Here is a 16764-nt window from a genome sequence, read left to right as displayed (position 1 = left end):
GGTTTGTTATAGACAAATAGGTAAATGAAGCAGAGTGTCATTTCAACATGCTCCTAACCTACTTCGAATAAAGTGAGGTCAATCTACCTACTAGATCAACTCCTAAACTAAACTGCTTTGAAGATCCTCCAGACTAGTGATCTTGGCAGGGTCAGTACTAAAGGGTCAGAGGCAGGGTCAGAACTGGGCCTCAGGACATACTTTTCTAAAGATGTGGCAATTTATCAGACTCAAATACATTCCAATGCAGTATCGTAAAATGTGTTTTGTAACAAAACATTTTAAAAGATCCAACAAGGTTAGTATTATTGGACAGCACGGAATATATTGAAATCTAAACATATTTCCATTACCTAAACTTCATTTTAAGCCCGTTTTTTCATCACAAAAACATGTTAATACAAAAGGAACATTAAGTATTATCAAATGCAGGTATTCCAATTTTCCCACACTGATACACATTAAGCTGTTTGGTATTAAAAATTGTACATGAATAAAAATATTTTATGTATACAATTCAAAGTTCTTAAGTGTTCCTTGATTTATTTCCTCAAATATATCTTATGCCTCTTGAAATCAGTTTGCTACTTGAAAGCTAGATCAATAAACAATTAATAAAAATATATTTAGGGATGAAAATAAGGAACAGGGCCCAGGATTAAAAGAAATTACATCAATATTTTGAACCAGTATTAATTTATAGTTTTATTTGGTAAAAGACTTGGTTTAAAAAAAAAAAAAAAAAGACTTTCATATAGTCATCTTTTAATGGCCAAAAATCTTTAGAGGCTCAGTATCTGTGCTTTCAAACAAAGGTATCCAAATTTTATTATATACTTCCAGCAATAAAACAATACAATTTTTTAAAATATAATTGAGTATACCCAATGGCTCTATACACATTTATATTAGGTTACAAATGGTTTTCCATATAGTAAAATTCATATAGTAAGTATTACAAAGCTAAATTTTTCTTATTTTTAAATAAAAATCTAAGTAGACATTCTTTATAATTTTGGTGGATCATTTTTCAGCCATGCACTCTACTTTGGAGACTACCGGTTTTAAAAATAATTTCTCCCCAGTGAGAAATAAAACATACTAAAATTATATTCATTTTATTCCTTATTTCTAATCCCCTTTAGACCTTCGGTTTTTAAAATAAAGATATATATAAACATAAACATAAAGATAAACATAAAAATAAAGATAATCAGTGACACAAATACTCAACTATAAGAAATTCCAGAAACTACTCAAAAGCTATTAACTCCTACTTAAAAGGGAAAACAATTTTTGAATCTATATTATGCATATGCTATATTATGCACAACATAGCTACAGGCTACTGATGAATGCAAAGGGTTCATGGATGGTCACATAGGTATCATTCTTCTTGTGGAAGAATACACTTAATTCTCTCCTGACTCTGCTAGAAAATGAGACATGGAGTCTTCCATTTATTGTCAGATAACATTACCCTACTAATAATTAGGATCTCCTTGTTACAGTTCTAAATTCAAGTTTGAGTCACTTCCTTATGAAGGAATAAAAAATGTTTCTTTCGCCTGGAAAATACATCATGAACTCCAGCTACAACAGCAGGGTTAAATTTTTTAAATGATTCCCAAATATCATTGGTATTTTCATTCACTCTCCCTGATAGGACTAACTTCGATACCTTCTTGCTTACTTCCTAAATAGGTTCACTTATCTCTTCACATCTTGTCACCTTTTATGTATGTGAGAAATATATATTTCTAGGAAGTGTCTAATTTTAAAATAGTTTGGTATCCTAAGTAACAAATAACCAAATATTTTAATTCTTACCTCGAATTTTTCAGGAACATGAAGTTTAGGAGATGGAACTCCTACAAGGTAGTCAATTGCAACCATTATTACTATTGTGAGAAATACAGCAAAGTCACTGATTGTCGATCGCACCTATATTAAAGGGATTATGTTAAACGCAGAGAAACTATGTCTTTTCTAAATAATTCTCACCTTTCAAATTAAAATATGCCACTAGAAAGTGTGAATAAGGTTTTTAATTAGTGACATGCCCATGAAATACATTTATATCTAATATCTTTTCAAAGAGACAAAACACATTTCACAACATACTACCACCATCCCATTCCTCATGGTACCATTATCTTCCTACTGTTATTCAGAAATGTGATATACATTTTTCACTATAAGTAAGTTCTTTACCACTATTTGATATCAAGTATTTACCCCAAATAATGTATTACTGTTCTGAAAAAAAACAAGGAGACAAAAACTAAAAACATGAATACTATCAGGACTCCAAAACCACACCCCCATTACCTTAGTAGGAAAATACCGCTTGGTCTTAAATTGCTTGAGGAATGAAGACAGAAAAAATGTTGTGAAAAATAAGATGACACACCAAAAGAGCACATCTGGAATATAAGGGCCATGAAGACTACAAGCTGATCCTACAAATACACCATGAAAGGTTCTACATTCCTGGGGAAAAAGGAGGAAAAAAAATAGAAAAAGGAGAAAATGAAGAAGATTCTCAGGTATCTAATAAATTATCAGTGAACTCCACTGACTCAAAGATTCTAGTGACTGAAGACATGCCATTATTTTATATTTCACTTAGAAAGAAAAAATACTGCCACGTCAACTTTAACACATCATCAACCATAAGATATACTCTGAGTTCAGAGATGTTACAGTTTGAAAAACATGTGTATCTTAAGTCACTGGACTGAAATACAGTGCTTTGCCAAGTTATACCCCACGGTCCTTTCAATTCCATATTCCCTTTAGTGAATGTCTCGGAGTGAATATTAATTTCCACAGATTTTGTATGCATTCTTGCTGATCCGCAATTTTACTATCTTTTCTTTATTTCCAAACAAGTTGCTTAAAACAAAAGGAACCAACAAAAAATTGCTACTGCATCTACTTACAATGCTGAGTAAGAAATGGCTACAGTGCTAAATTCAAATCAGGAATAAAAACCGGGTGGCTTTTCTGACTTAACTGAAAACCATGGGTTTGAAGTATGGGACTAATTGCAGCAGAGCAATCATTCGAATAGTAATTCTATTTTTTTAAAAATCTTCATCAATTATATGGCATAATATAATGTAATTTTCTATTGACCTAATTTTCCTTTTGGGGAAAAAGTACTGAAAGGCAACCAGAGATTAACAATGATACATATCACTAATGTTACTTATATTCTAAGGAAACTCATTTTAACAAACACAACTCAGATTTACCAAGAGAGAAATAGTCCATTATTCTCAATTTCTAATTGCTGAGATTAGTACAGCTACAGATTTTCATCGTGGATCACAAAAATAAAAGCTATAAGTATAAAAAACCAACAAATACAAAAACAAAACTGTGGGCCTTTTGAATATCAAGAAAACAAATGCAGAAGACCATTATCTGTAGTATCAAGACCTCCTATTCACCACGGTATGAGGTCTTTTTTAACAGATCACTTTCATTTGAGCACCTCTATTAACTCTTTGGTAGCAAAACTGACTTTTTAATAAAACAGTGAAGCATTAATCTAGGTTGATTACTGATCTATAAATGTGTTTTAAATCAGCACTGTCCTACAGAACTTTCTGTGCTGACGGAAATGTTCTATATCTCCACTGTCCAATGTAGCAGCCATACGAACAGACTGAGGTCTTGAAACATGGCTAGTGCAACTGAGAACTGAACTTCTAATTAATTGTATTTAATTTAAATTTAAATTAATTAATTGGTTTAAATTTAAATTAGACATATTTGGCCAATGGCTACTATAGTGGACCATACAGACTTAAATTATTAGTGAGAGAAAATTGCAGACGGCACCCTTCCAATTACATATCGATACCCTTCCAGTAATATAACTATATCTTTAGTGAAAAAACAATGACCTATAATCACTTATATGATATAAAAAGCACCAGAGAAGCTCAAGAGCTCTTGATTTTAATTGATATTGCCAGAATCACTTTATACCTTAATACCAAAGCCCAGTCTGGGAAGTGCCCTGAACAGATAGACACTCTATGGCCAGAACAACATTATAAGAACATGTGGTAGTACTCCGTACACAGTAGGTGCTCATTACCTGTTTTTGTCCTGTTTCCCTTTTTAGGTGTTTCAGTTACACTAGTTTTTACAGACTAGACTACAGAGTAGACCACTATGCCAGTTAAACCAAGTTCAGTTTGATATCGAGGACATTAGGAAAGGATTCATGATCTTCTAAATAAGCTGTTCATGGAGGAGATAAACTGATATACAGAGAACAGAACAATGGATATGGACTGTTCTGTCAACCCCAGTATATTCAACCATAGTCCTAGTAAACACTTTCTTTGAATTTATCAATCTACAATCTACATGGAATTAGATACCGGAAGTATATTCACACTTTTTAATTAATTAAATCTTGGAAGTCACATTTAGTTCATTTTTATCCTCCTTACCAGGTTCATTCTTTCCAGCCTACACTTTTCACCGCATGATACATAAACATGTGGTAACTCCTGTCTGCTCAGCACAACACTACACTCTGAGAACACACGATACCTACTGATCAAGAGGAAAATGTAGGTCTACTCATAAAAAGCTAAAGAACTAGGTTAATGTTTGCAAAATCCTTTATGTTATAATGTACTCACAGAAACAGTGAGATTCCCCCAGAAAATATCATCTGCTGTTAAATTCTTTTCCTTCCATATTTTTAGAGTTTCATTGCTAGGGTTAGGAGGTTCAACACATACACATCTGAGAAATGAGAACAGGATAAAATATTAAGGGTCCTGCATTTCATGTTTACATTTTATTAAATCAATCACACAATGTGGTAGCTTTTTTTTTTTAAATTTATTTATTTGACAGATAGAGATCACAAGCAGGCAGAGAGGCAGGCAGAGAAAGAGAGAGAGGCTTTAACCCACTGAGCTACCCAGGCGCCCCAATGTGGTAGCTTTTTGTTGCTGTTGTTAGATCTTATTTATTTGAGAGAGAGCACACGTGCGTGTGTTATGGGGAGGGGCAATCGGAGAGGGAGGAGCAGACTCCCCACTGAGCAGGGAACCCAGTCATGGGGTTAGATCCAAGACCCTGAGATCAGGACCTGAGCTGAAGGCAGACACTTAAAACACTGAGCCATCCAGGCGCCCCTGTGGTAGCTTTTAATTAATCTTTTTTCCCATGCTGCAATGCACGGAGATTAAAAAGTGAAAACGCATCAGAAACAATGGAAGGGAACAAGATTTGGCCTATGTAAATAAAAACATAATTAATATACAAATATCAATACAATGATATTTTAGAGTACCTTAATGAAACCTGTCACATATATCCCTTGGGGAGGGATACTATTTTCTTTAAAAATATGACAAGATACCACCATGTTTAGCAAGGTCACTCTCTACTAAATATTACCTACTTAACCCTCAAGGGAGCTATTCTGCCTCTCGACACACACATACACAAAACACACAGATTCCCAATAAAGCGATACTCCTATTAATGCTTTGTACTCTGACAAGCCCTGTCTACTCATGCTCATCCTTCACTGATCTTAACATTCATTCTTACAGAAATAAAGTAACATGATTTTTCACCAGGACAGGACTAGGAAGGTCATAAGGAGATCACAGAGTTCAGTTTATATCCAGAACTATCTCATCTAAAGACAAGCTAGAAGCACACACAAAGAAATCTCTAAATGTGAATTTTAAAAAGAAAAAGAAAAAAACAATAAAAAATAAAAAGAAGCAGCACACAGGAATATTCCCAGTTAGATTATGAGCTGTTCTGAACATAGGCAAGAGGCTGGACTTTGGATTCATTCCATGCTCTATCATTTACTAGCTGACTCGAGGCAGGTTTTAACCTCCATGAGGCTCAGTTTCTTCATATACAAAAGGGGCTATGATACAAATAATCAAGTCACATGTGATATGAATTATGCAACACTGCTAACACAGTACCTGCAAATGCTCACAGGATGTCAGCTGACTGAATCACGATCACATGTAATTACTCAGTTAACCAGAAGCAAATACTATTCTGATTGGCTGGCACTAGCTATAAAAGCCATGCTTCATAAAGATGAAAGGAACAGGAAAGAGGAAAAAACCAAGAATAACACTTGAAAAATTAACTAGTTTAAGAGCAAAGATGATAGCACAAAACAGAGTTGGCATCAGAATGTCTCTCCTCTCCTCAAATAGGTCAATATCTCATAGAAATTTCCATATCCCTCCCTACTCTGTCCATCAAAGTTGAGTATGCAAGAAAGGGATGGAGGGAAAGGGGAGAGCACAGGGATTTGAGACTTGGGTAGGCAGAAGGAGGGAACTGTATCCTTGTTTGTTGGTGACCACTTTCTCCATGTAAGTCAACCAAATCCAGGATCACATTTACACCAAGCATGACTGCTCAAAACAGCAAATATAGGTCTCTATCTACCTAGATACATTTAATTTTAACAACCTATTTGACTTTACTGAATATATTTGTAACTATTATAATTACTTTTCAAATCTTATTTTATTCTAGAGTCTTTAAATATTTTCAATTCATGATTTTCTTACCACAAGTACTGCACGAAATATTACACATGAGAGTATACTGAAATTATACTTTAAAAATAAATACTATCAGACTTCAAATACAAATTATTAGACTTCAAAAAATGTTAATAAGATAAAATTTTATCAAACTTTAAAGTAAATATTATCAGACTTCAAATAAAAATTATCAGACTTCAAAATGTTAATGCAAATGCAATATACGAAAAATGTAAGAAACAGAGGAGTACCCAGGTGACTCAGTTGGTTAAGCGTCTGCCTTCGGCTCAGGTCATGCTCCCAGAATCCTGGGATGGAGCCCCGCCTCGGGTTCCCTGCTCAGCGAGGAACCTGTTTCTCCCTCTGCTTCCCATTTGTGCTCTCTCCATCTCTCTCTCTCTCTCCCAAAAAAATAAATAAAATCTTAATATATATAAAAAAGAAAAAAATAAAAGAAATATTACATCCTACATTCAGGATTGGCTAAAGAATATAAGATCTAATATAACTGCCTGATTCAAATAGATCGCAGTTACCAATTAAATTTAAATTGACTGATTCAATTCAAACAGAAGACCAAAAATACACATACTTGAATAAGTTGTTTCAGGGAATAAAAATGATTGAATTTGTTCAACTGTATTTATGTTCATGGAGTGCTCTGGTAAAATCTCATCTGTAATAAACAAGTCAACCTCCATATAGCTAGTTGGGTAGTTACAGCTAGATATACAATGAGCATCACAATGCAAATAAATTCTTTTTTTTTGGCTCAAACATCTCTGCAAAAATACATTTTAATACCGGGGAAAATGGAATACACTTACGAGTAGTGGGTCAGTTCATCTAAATTGTTGTGCATATTAAATGCATATATTTCTCCTAAATGAAAGAGCTTCTCCAAAGCCTCATAGATGAATATGATGCAAATTAAAGCCGCAAAAGCCTCCTCTGTGAATCGAGTAATATAACACACAAGGCTGCTCGCATCTGTTGCAACCAAAACAATGCACAAGAAAGCAGTCCACAGACCAATACTGGTTCTTAATGACAGATAGGAAAGCTGATAATCTCTGTTTAGGAAAAAAACATGGACATGATAAACATACACACATGGCAAAGTATATCTTTAATTAAAATTTCATAACAAGCAATAAAAAGAGTATGGAAACATAAGATCCCGAAAAAAAGAGCAAATTACCAGATAAAAATAACAACTAAAGAAAGCTGTCTGTACGTTTCTGCTGTAACTGAAGAATACAGAATTATAATGGTTATATTTTACCTATACAAAAGATTTACAGTGAAAGTCTACCAGGTAATTAACATTCCAAAACCAAAGACCTCACTTTGAAATCAGTTCTAAGGAGTAAATGACAGATGTACATTCTATAGAACAACTAGACGTGACTCTCTAAAGACCCAGAAACTCTGTCAACATAATAACCACATCCCTGTCCCCTTCACTACCACCACCAATACCATCCCGCCTGCCACCAGTGTCACCGCAGGAAGTGACTTCATTTTTTAAACTCAGTGTCAAGTAAGAAATTACTTTAAGACCACAGGGTCCAGAACACTTCAGGACACTGCATTCCCTCTCAGTCCATGTACTTAGTATGCCAGATTGGAATCAGAATCAGCTTGTTCAGTGAAGAAAGAATCAGAACAAGATGAGTTAGATGAATCAAATATTTAATAATTTAAGTTGTTTCAGGCTAAAATATTCAACTACACTTGTCTCACAAAAGGAACGGTACTGGCCATGTCAAATTCCAAGTCTACCAGCTATAGTACCATGCACTGATTCCCACTGTGAATGACCCAGCCAGTGGAGACCACAACACAACAGATAGCTATGGCTGTCTGATTGATATGGCCTGATAGATAAAGTCAGCTTCAGCCTCCAAGATCCACCTCTTTTTAAAATTCCTTTGTATGACCAACATACCAACTAATCAACAATGAGTTTAACACCTTCTTAGTGGGTTTAAATTTGCTAGAACATAAGATTCTTATTGCCCGAGTGATTTGTTGACCAGGACTCAAATCCACTGATTTTATACTCAAGGTGACCGGGGTAGGAATGATAGTAGGGACCAGAGTACGGTCAACTACATGGCAGCCCCAAAATTCTGAAAATATATAATATATCAGGTCCTCTTTTTCAGCTACTAAATACATAAAGTACCTTTAACTAAAGTTAATAAACAATGTAATTATACACATATGATAAGTAAATAACAATTACGTACCTGCAGAATTTAAATAAAATTTTTTCAAACACTAAAACTGGACCTGTGCTCCCCAATATTGTTAGAGGTTGCCCAGCAAACAACGAATAGGCAATCCCAGTTAATGATGCTCCAAAAAGAGACTCTATTGCACTCTGTTTAAGGAAAAAAGAAATGAATAGAAGTAATACATCATAAACCTATCTCTAACCTACCAAAATACATATAAGACATCTGGAAAATAAAAATACTAATCAAGCAGTTAAAAATATAAAGCAGACACAACTTTTAAGTCAAATTTAAATTTTAAATATGGAAAATTACAAATACATTTTAAATACATAGGGAAAACTGCTTTGTTTTCATATTAAAAGTGAACTTTTACAATCAACCTTTATTCAAAACATTATTGTGGGAGGCCAGGAGGGAGAAGTAAGTGCAAGAGAGATATAAAGATTTTAACTCTATCTATAGGTATTTCATTTTTTAAGTTTGTGGGGAGTACAAAGACATTTGTTATTTTTGATGTTTTTGTTATGTCTGAAATAGTTCACTTAAAAAAAAACAGAAAACATTAAATATTCCATATGGTGTGCACAAAAACACTTTCAAGTAAATAAATCAGAAATTAACAACTGATGCCATCATTCTCAAAATGACTTCTAAAAAGCAATTTTCTACACATTTTAAAGAAATTCATTTTATATGATGGGCTTAACTAACAGATATCAAAAATAAAATGTTTTTACCCTAAAACAGATGGAAAATCTCTTTAAAAAACTCACAGCAACCATTAAATAAAGAGGTGGTTAAAAAAGATAAAATAAGAAAATGAAAGCCTCAGGAGAGTTTTACTTAAAGCGAGCATTTCGTTTCTGTACCACTACCAACATTACCTTTTAACTTATTAGACAATAAGGGGTACAGCCTATGCCACTAGACAAAGGGGAGGGATCAGAGAGAGAAGAGCAGTTTACCATTTACAAACATCAAGGTCAACGGAAGGCACTCTCAAGAGAGGAAAAGCCCATCGTTGGTAAGGCAAGGAAAAGCAGCTTATGAGAAACGCCCCTCCTGGACCTGGCAGGCAGCAGAGCAGCAGGCAAGAGCGGGCTTCAGAACCAGACTGGAGCAGGAGACCCATTTCTACTAGACTTTAAGCCATAGCCGTATCTCAAATGTTTCAAGCCCAACCTTTCTCTTTTAAATAGGAGTGACCAAAGCCAAGAGAACTTAAGGAAGCCATGTTTGTGCAAACACCTAGCAAGCCTACAGGCTGCCATACCAATGCACTCAATAAATGGCAGTAAATCTCATCATCAGTAATAACAATGTCTTCCAAAATCAAAATCACAAAAATAATAGTATGCAGTAAAAGCATTACTCAACTATTACTATAAAAATAGAATCAAACTCACATATTTTTGGCAAGACGAAGTGTCCATATTAACTGCTAAGCCATTATAAAATCCTTAGTTCAATTAGACTGTATAATTTAGGAATGAATTTAAGTAGAGCTCAAGTCAAAGAAAAAAATGTCTAAATAATGTCTACAGAGATAGAAAGCAAAAAATTCAGAAGAGAACCAAGGAGATGGCAAAGAAATGCTAAGGGGGGGAGGGTGAGAGGGATAGGCACAAAATTACAGTTTTCCTTCCAAAGATCATGTTGAAAAGGCAGAACCTGCCAGATGAAGACCTTCCCTTCACCACCCCCCCACTGCTCTCCCAACCTCTTATTGTCACATTCACTAGCTCCTTTACCCAGATCTATTCTTTTTCTAATGTTGTTATGTTTATTCCCAAACTGAAAGGTCTCTCTCCCTAAAGAAATCACTGCCCCACCACCCCGCCTTCCCCTCGTGACATTCCCAAGTTTCCACTGTAGCCATCAGAAGCCCTACCGTTATCCTCCCCATACACCTCGCCACTGCATGGCACTGACCACTCCACATTCCTCTTCACTCTTTTTCTCAAAGCCTCTATTTTGGTTTTTGCAAAATCACATCATGGTGATTCCTCTTTTGAAGTTCTGACAGTGCCCATGTCTAATTTGCCATTTTTCTCCTCATTTTCATTCTTCCTCTAGTCCACAAATGTAACTTCCCACTTTTTCTCCTCTCCAGTCACTGTAAAATCTCTCCCTTGTTAACCTCATCTATTCCCAACCTTTGTTCTTCCTCCTTGCCGCTCTACAAACTCTGGAACTGTACCTTCTACTTGAGGTTCCAATAAAGCACCTGAAAGCAAATGCATAATCTCCCACCACTCTTCTGTGCAATACTCCTGATTTCTCTGTTCCTGGTACTTCAGCTGCTACAGCTCTTCCTTGATCTCACTCACATGTGGCACAGCACACCATGACCTGTTACCTACATATACACTATCTTCTTCTCTTCGGTTAGGGTCCATTTCACAGCTGTCTACATTCCCCCAGTGCCTCAAGCACTCCCACAGGTACGTGGTACTAAACAGCAGGATGAGAAGGGCAGGCAGTGCTGGACAGTCAAAAAGCAAGCAGCATTTCCATGATGGTAACAGACAGGACACATCTCCAGGGGACCAGCAGAGTTACATGTACAGTTTGAGACAGCATATAAAAGCAACTTACTAAAAATAGATTCCCTTGATACAATTACTGCAGAATAAGGTAAAAGAATCTAAATAATCAAAACCAGTATAGTTTCAAAGGAAATTTCAGTTGTCAAGTTTGTCTCAGGTTCAGCTCACGAAGTATTTTAATTGAATAATTATCATTACTTATTTAAATCTTTTATCTGTAAAAAATGAATTTCCTCCCAAGAGTAAATACAATTAAATAAAATACACTCAAGAATTACAAATAATCTCATTTACATGCCATTAAAATGTATATAAACAAAAAAATTAGTCTTTCAACAGTTTACAAAGCACTGGATACTCTGTTATCATGCCTCCCACAGCCCCTTATACAGCATTACCAAGAACAAAAAAATCATAAAAACTTTCACTTTAGTCATATCAAAATATGGGTGCAGTTTTCAGTTATACTTTCTAATTAAAATGTTATCTACCTTCACAAAAATTTAATAACAGCAAAATAACACTAAAAATCCACCATTTGTCTACAACTTCTGAAGACTAGTTGTGGAGTCAGGGCCTACCCACCAGGGCTGATGAGTTAATAATTGCATGGCTCTAACTAATCCTATGATGCCTTACAGAATATCAAGTAGCCCTGCTGGTAAATTCCCCCACCCATGACCCACCCGGCATCAGTTCAATTTGTCTCCCACAGGCAACCCTTCCCCACTCCCCACAACAAAGACAGTACAAGCCTTTTACTCAATTTATAAAACCATTCATCCAGCAAGCCAGGTTAAACTTTTTTCTTTTTTTTTCTCTTTTTTCTTTTTTTATTTTATTTATTTTTTACCTCAACTGTGCATCTTCTCCTGCTCAAATGGCTTCCCCATGTTTTCCATAGCAATTACCTTTGGGGGAAGTCTGCTTTGGGACAGGTTAATCATGCTGTGGGTAGACTCTTCAAATGAAAGTATGAATAGTGAGACAAATGCATACACACACTTGCCTCTGAAGAGCTAAGAGCCTGGCCACTACCAATCTTTGTACTCACTATTCTGCCTTCTGTAGCTTCTCCAAGCAGCCCTCCAAAAGTGATTACAGGAGACATACAGGCACAGTATAGGAAAAGAATCGAGGCCAGGCACTGTAGACTTAATGCATCCTTGAAGTCACTCAAGAAAAAAGGTGTTTTCCTTTTGATGTCAAGTATCAAACCACCAAAAAGCCTAAATAGGTGAGATGAAACTCGTCAAACTGTACACTAGAGGATTCTAGCTAGTTCAAACTAAAACTATGGGCTACATAAAACTGCTGGTGCCTAGTGTTTCGTCAACAAAAATTAATATCCTATTTAAATCATGATATAAATTATAGAAGATACACTCATTTAGTCTAATCCACGGATAGAGGAAAGGCAGATCTCATTAAGTTAAAAGACACATAAACATCTGTATTTTATGGACTATATATTAAGAAGACTGCAGGTAAATGATTTTATATGAGTAAATGTAATTTCAGACACAAATGCACAAGAAAATATACAATAAAATAAGTAAGACCTAACACTCCATTCATGAAAATGAGCATAAGCAATTCTATCAATTATTATCTACATTATAAATCTTAAAGGCAAATATCAGAAATATCAGGAAGGCAATTATAATATAAATCCTAAGTCCCCCAAATACGCTTTAACATGAATATAGTATGTTGTGCTTAGACTCAGTCAGTAGTGAATTAAATAATTCTAATGACTTTTAATATTAGTACCTCAATAACATAAGTATTTCTTGTCCAGGAGAAAAGCCTAAAAACCACTTCAGAGCATTTAATTTACTGAATATATACTCAAGTTCATGTACACATTAGTAAAACTAAGAGGTTTTAATTAGGAAATTTAAAATCTGTATTTGCACATTAAAGCCTTATCATTTTAATGTGTTTTTTTTTTTAATCAGACTCTTATATACATCTTATACAAGCTCTGTGAGGGATAGGGGCCTTTTCTTTTTCACTGCCTTTATCACCAGTGTCTAGAACACTGTCTAGGACATAGTAGGTACTCAGTAAATACTAGAGACAACTCAGTAATTCAAAAAGGTTTTGTGACTCATAAAACATACAATCACTCTGTAGAAAATACACCAAAAAATTAATCTTATGCTTTAAAATGCTTTGGATGTTTCAAGGTTTATCATTCTACCTTTATTTAAAGTTAATACTGAAATAAATACTAAACACACATTGACAAGTATAAGTTACTCTATAAAAAATGTGACAGCAAGGGAAATCAACTTGCAGTAAAAAAGGTGCTAATCTAGAAAATAAAACTGTATATTCAAATCAACAACTGTTTTATATTTTATGGGAGGCTCTTGTGTGACCATGAAATCAATGGGAGTCCTACTTGGTATTTCTCAATCACTAACCCTATCTCAGTCAGAGATCTAAAGAAATAACACTAACAGGTAGTATTAGACCACCACTTTCCACACCAGGGCAATCTTATTCTCTATGATAGAGACTATCTCATATATATTCTACAGAGACTATTTTCTATTGTAGAGATTATAATACATTAAGCAATGAATAAACTGTAAGTTTTAAGTTTCTCTAAATTTTATATTCAGTATGCCATTTGTTATGTTTCTTCTATATAGTATTCTTTAGGCAGGTCATCAATGCCATCTAATAATGTTTCTGTATAAAATAGTTTGATTTGCTAAACAAGTATTTAAGATTCAAAATCTCTTCTGTTCACTCCACCACCAATACATAACTATATCAATATCCACATGATTTGCTATGGTATGGAAATACTGTAACATTTCTCTACTTCTACAAAATATTTTAAGACAATGTTTGCACCCAGCAATATTTCTGTATTTATTGCAAAAATTAACGTCTTCAATAGTTTTTCTAGCTAGGTTTCTAAAGCTTATTACCATGGTTTAATTATGCTTCACTCTCTAATTTTATATTATCTCCTGGTATAATGCTCATTTAAGAGTTATAAGTCTAGGCACACACACAGAAAATCTCAGTTACAATTTCTCTCTATTCCTGTAATTCTCTACCTTCATATGGAGAATTTTAATAGCACTCCACACCTTCTTCAAGAACCTTCTGTATGGGTAATGTAAATCATCCTATATACTATGTAACTGCTTAATATTCTTACTGTATGATCCATAATATTTTCACTTTAAATTAAAACCTCATACTCAAAGTCCAAGTATATATTAGTAAATTTATTTTAAAATGAATAATTTTCCTTAACATCATACATTTACAAAATACTTTTTTTAAATATGAAAAAAACACTGTATAAGACTAACTTCCATATATTTAAAAAGAAAAAAAGAATTTTTATGCCTTCTTCATCAAATCAACCCTTAGCCCCCCAGAAGACTCCCACACTGAATCAGTATTTGTACCCACCGTCCAGTCCTCTGTAGCTCAGGCCCAGCATGGTGGTCGGCCTCTTTAGGAGTATCACCCGAGCTGGGGGCAGATCCATTGGGAAATACAGGAATCTTTCTCTTTTCCTGCATTTCACAAAAAACACATTTTCAGAATTCTGCTTTAAAAAAGCTAAGACGGTACCCTTGAATTAGAGGGAATAGGAGATCTTATGTTGATTACATATCTCATCAGTACTTCTAGAAAAAATGATTCTTAATATAAACTCCACTTTAAATAAACTGCACTTTAAAATGGCGTCTAATATTTGTCTCTATTAGTATTTATGCTTATGATTGGCTTTTTATATTTTGTATTTTAGTATCAAATATATGATGTATATTTATACTATTATATACTGATATACAATATCCAATATACTATATATATTTAATATCAAATATACTATGAAACACATTCATACACACTATTTCAAATCAGCCATAGGAAAATAAGTATCCAATAAAGCATCTCTCCAACCAGAATATTTAAAATATTGTTCATGCTAACTAATGAAAAGTATTATTACATTAATAAAAAAGTAAATGCCATATTTATTTTACCAAACTACTTCCCTGAAGACATTAATACAAGAGTTATCTGTTAAAATACATTTTAATAAAAATAAATTTCCCATTAAATCTTATTACTAATTCAAGATTCTTATGATAAAGGATGTCCCTGCCCCCCTCACCTGAAGATAAAAAAGCTAACTTCTAATTTGTTACTTATAGGGGTGAAAGGTTGTATGTGACACAGGGAGCAAGAGGGAAGGAGACAAAAAGAAAAACAGAAGAAAGAGAGAAAGGTGGGGGAGGAGTGTTCATCCTTGGATATGCTCTGAGTAAATTACAAACTTAAACTACGTGGTTTATATGTTCAGTAGTAAAACTTATCTATAATTGTATATTTACCATTTGAAAATAAATTAAAACTAACATATCCTAGCTCAAAGAGGAAAGAGAGAACAAAATTACAGAATTCCTAAAAAACAAAAATAATGAAAAATATTATGTAATACAATCTATGGGATATAGCATAAAATTTTATTACATAAAATATTATGTAATACAATCTATGGGATATAGCAAAAGCATCATTCAAGAAAATTAAGCACTTATATTAAGAAAAACAAAAGGATAAAAATAAATGAATTAAGGGGGCGCCTGGGTGGCTCAATGGGTTAGGCCGCTGCCTTCGGCTCAGGTCATGATCTCAGGGTCCTGAGATCGAGTCACGCATCGGGCTCTCTGCTCAGCAGGGAGCCTGCTTCCTCCTCTCTCTCTGCCTGCCTCTCTGCCTACTTGTGATCTCTCTCTGTCAAATAAATAAATAAAATCTTAAAAAAAAAAAGAAAATTAAGCACTTATATTAAGAAAATTTTACAAAAGGATAAAAATAAATGAATTAAATATCTAACTCAGGAAATGTGAAAACAAAATTCTTTCATGAAGTGAATGGAATGAAATAAAATAGCTAAAAGCAGAAACTGAGCCACAAAATGCTTTTTTAAAAAGGAAAAATGAAATAAGTTGTAAAAGCTGCTCTATTTGAAAAAATATAAACCATTAGCTAATACTCAGCAAAAGATATGACAAGGAGGCAACTTCAAACTGAGGGAAATTTTCTAAACACACACACACACACACAAACACAGACCATACTGTATAATGTTATGCAAATAAATTAAAAAACCTTGATGAAATGAGTAATAGACAAATAATACATAATTTCCCAAAACTGATACCAGAAAAACAGGAAATAGGTAATGTTCTAGGAAAACTTAAGATTGACCCCAGAAAAAAACAGAAAGCTTACACAAGCGAGTCACCACAGAAGAAATAAGCATATTGCTGAAGCCTACCACACAACCAAAGACTCAGAATCAGAACATTTTACAAAGGGATTCTTCCAAACTTTTAGAACCAAATC

At 34.1% G+C, this 16764-nt stretch overlaps 1 protein-coding gene across 3 annotated transcripts in view; it reads right to left on the bottom strand.

Moving 5' to 3' along the window:
• The window catches only part of SLC4A7 (solute carrier family 4 member 7), a 109895-nt gene that overhangs the window by 21334 nt on the left and 71797 nt on the right, over positions 1–16764 (bottom strand). For all 3 annotated transcript variants that reach the window (XM_032324384.1, XM_032324478.1, XM_032324555.1), the window contains 7 exons: positions 14812–14918; positions 12422–12596; positions 8828–8961; positions 7400–7645; positions 4671–4776; positions 2332–2493; positions 1831–1944 (listed from right to left, as the gene is read on the bottom strand). In XM_032324384.1, the coding sequence (XP_032180275.1) occupies positions 1831–1944; positions 2332–2493; positions 4671–4776; positions 7400–7645; positions 8828–8961; positions 12422–12596; positions 14812–14918 (1044 nt within the window). The remainder of the gene's footprint in view (positions 1–1830; positions 1945–2331; positions 2494–4670; positions 4777–7399; positions 7646–8827; positions 8962–12421; positions 12597–14811; positions 14919–16764) is intronic.

This window comes from Mustela erminea, chromosome 1, assembly GCF_009829155.1.
Source record: "Mustela erminea isolate mMusErm1 chromosome 1, mMusErm1.Pri, whole genome shotgun sequence".
NCBI classification, from domain to species: Eukaryota; Metazoa; Chordata; class Mammalia; order Carnivora; family Mustelidae; genus Mustela; species Mustela erminea.
Note: the sequence above shows the minus strand (reverse complement) of the source record. Positions and strands in the feature narration are given on the sequence as shown.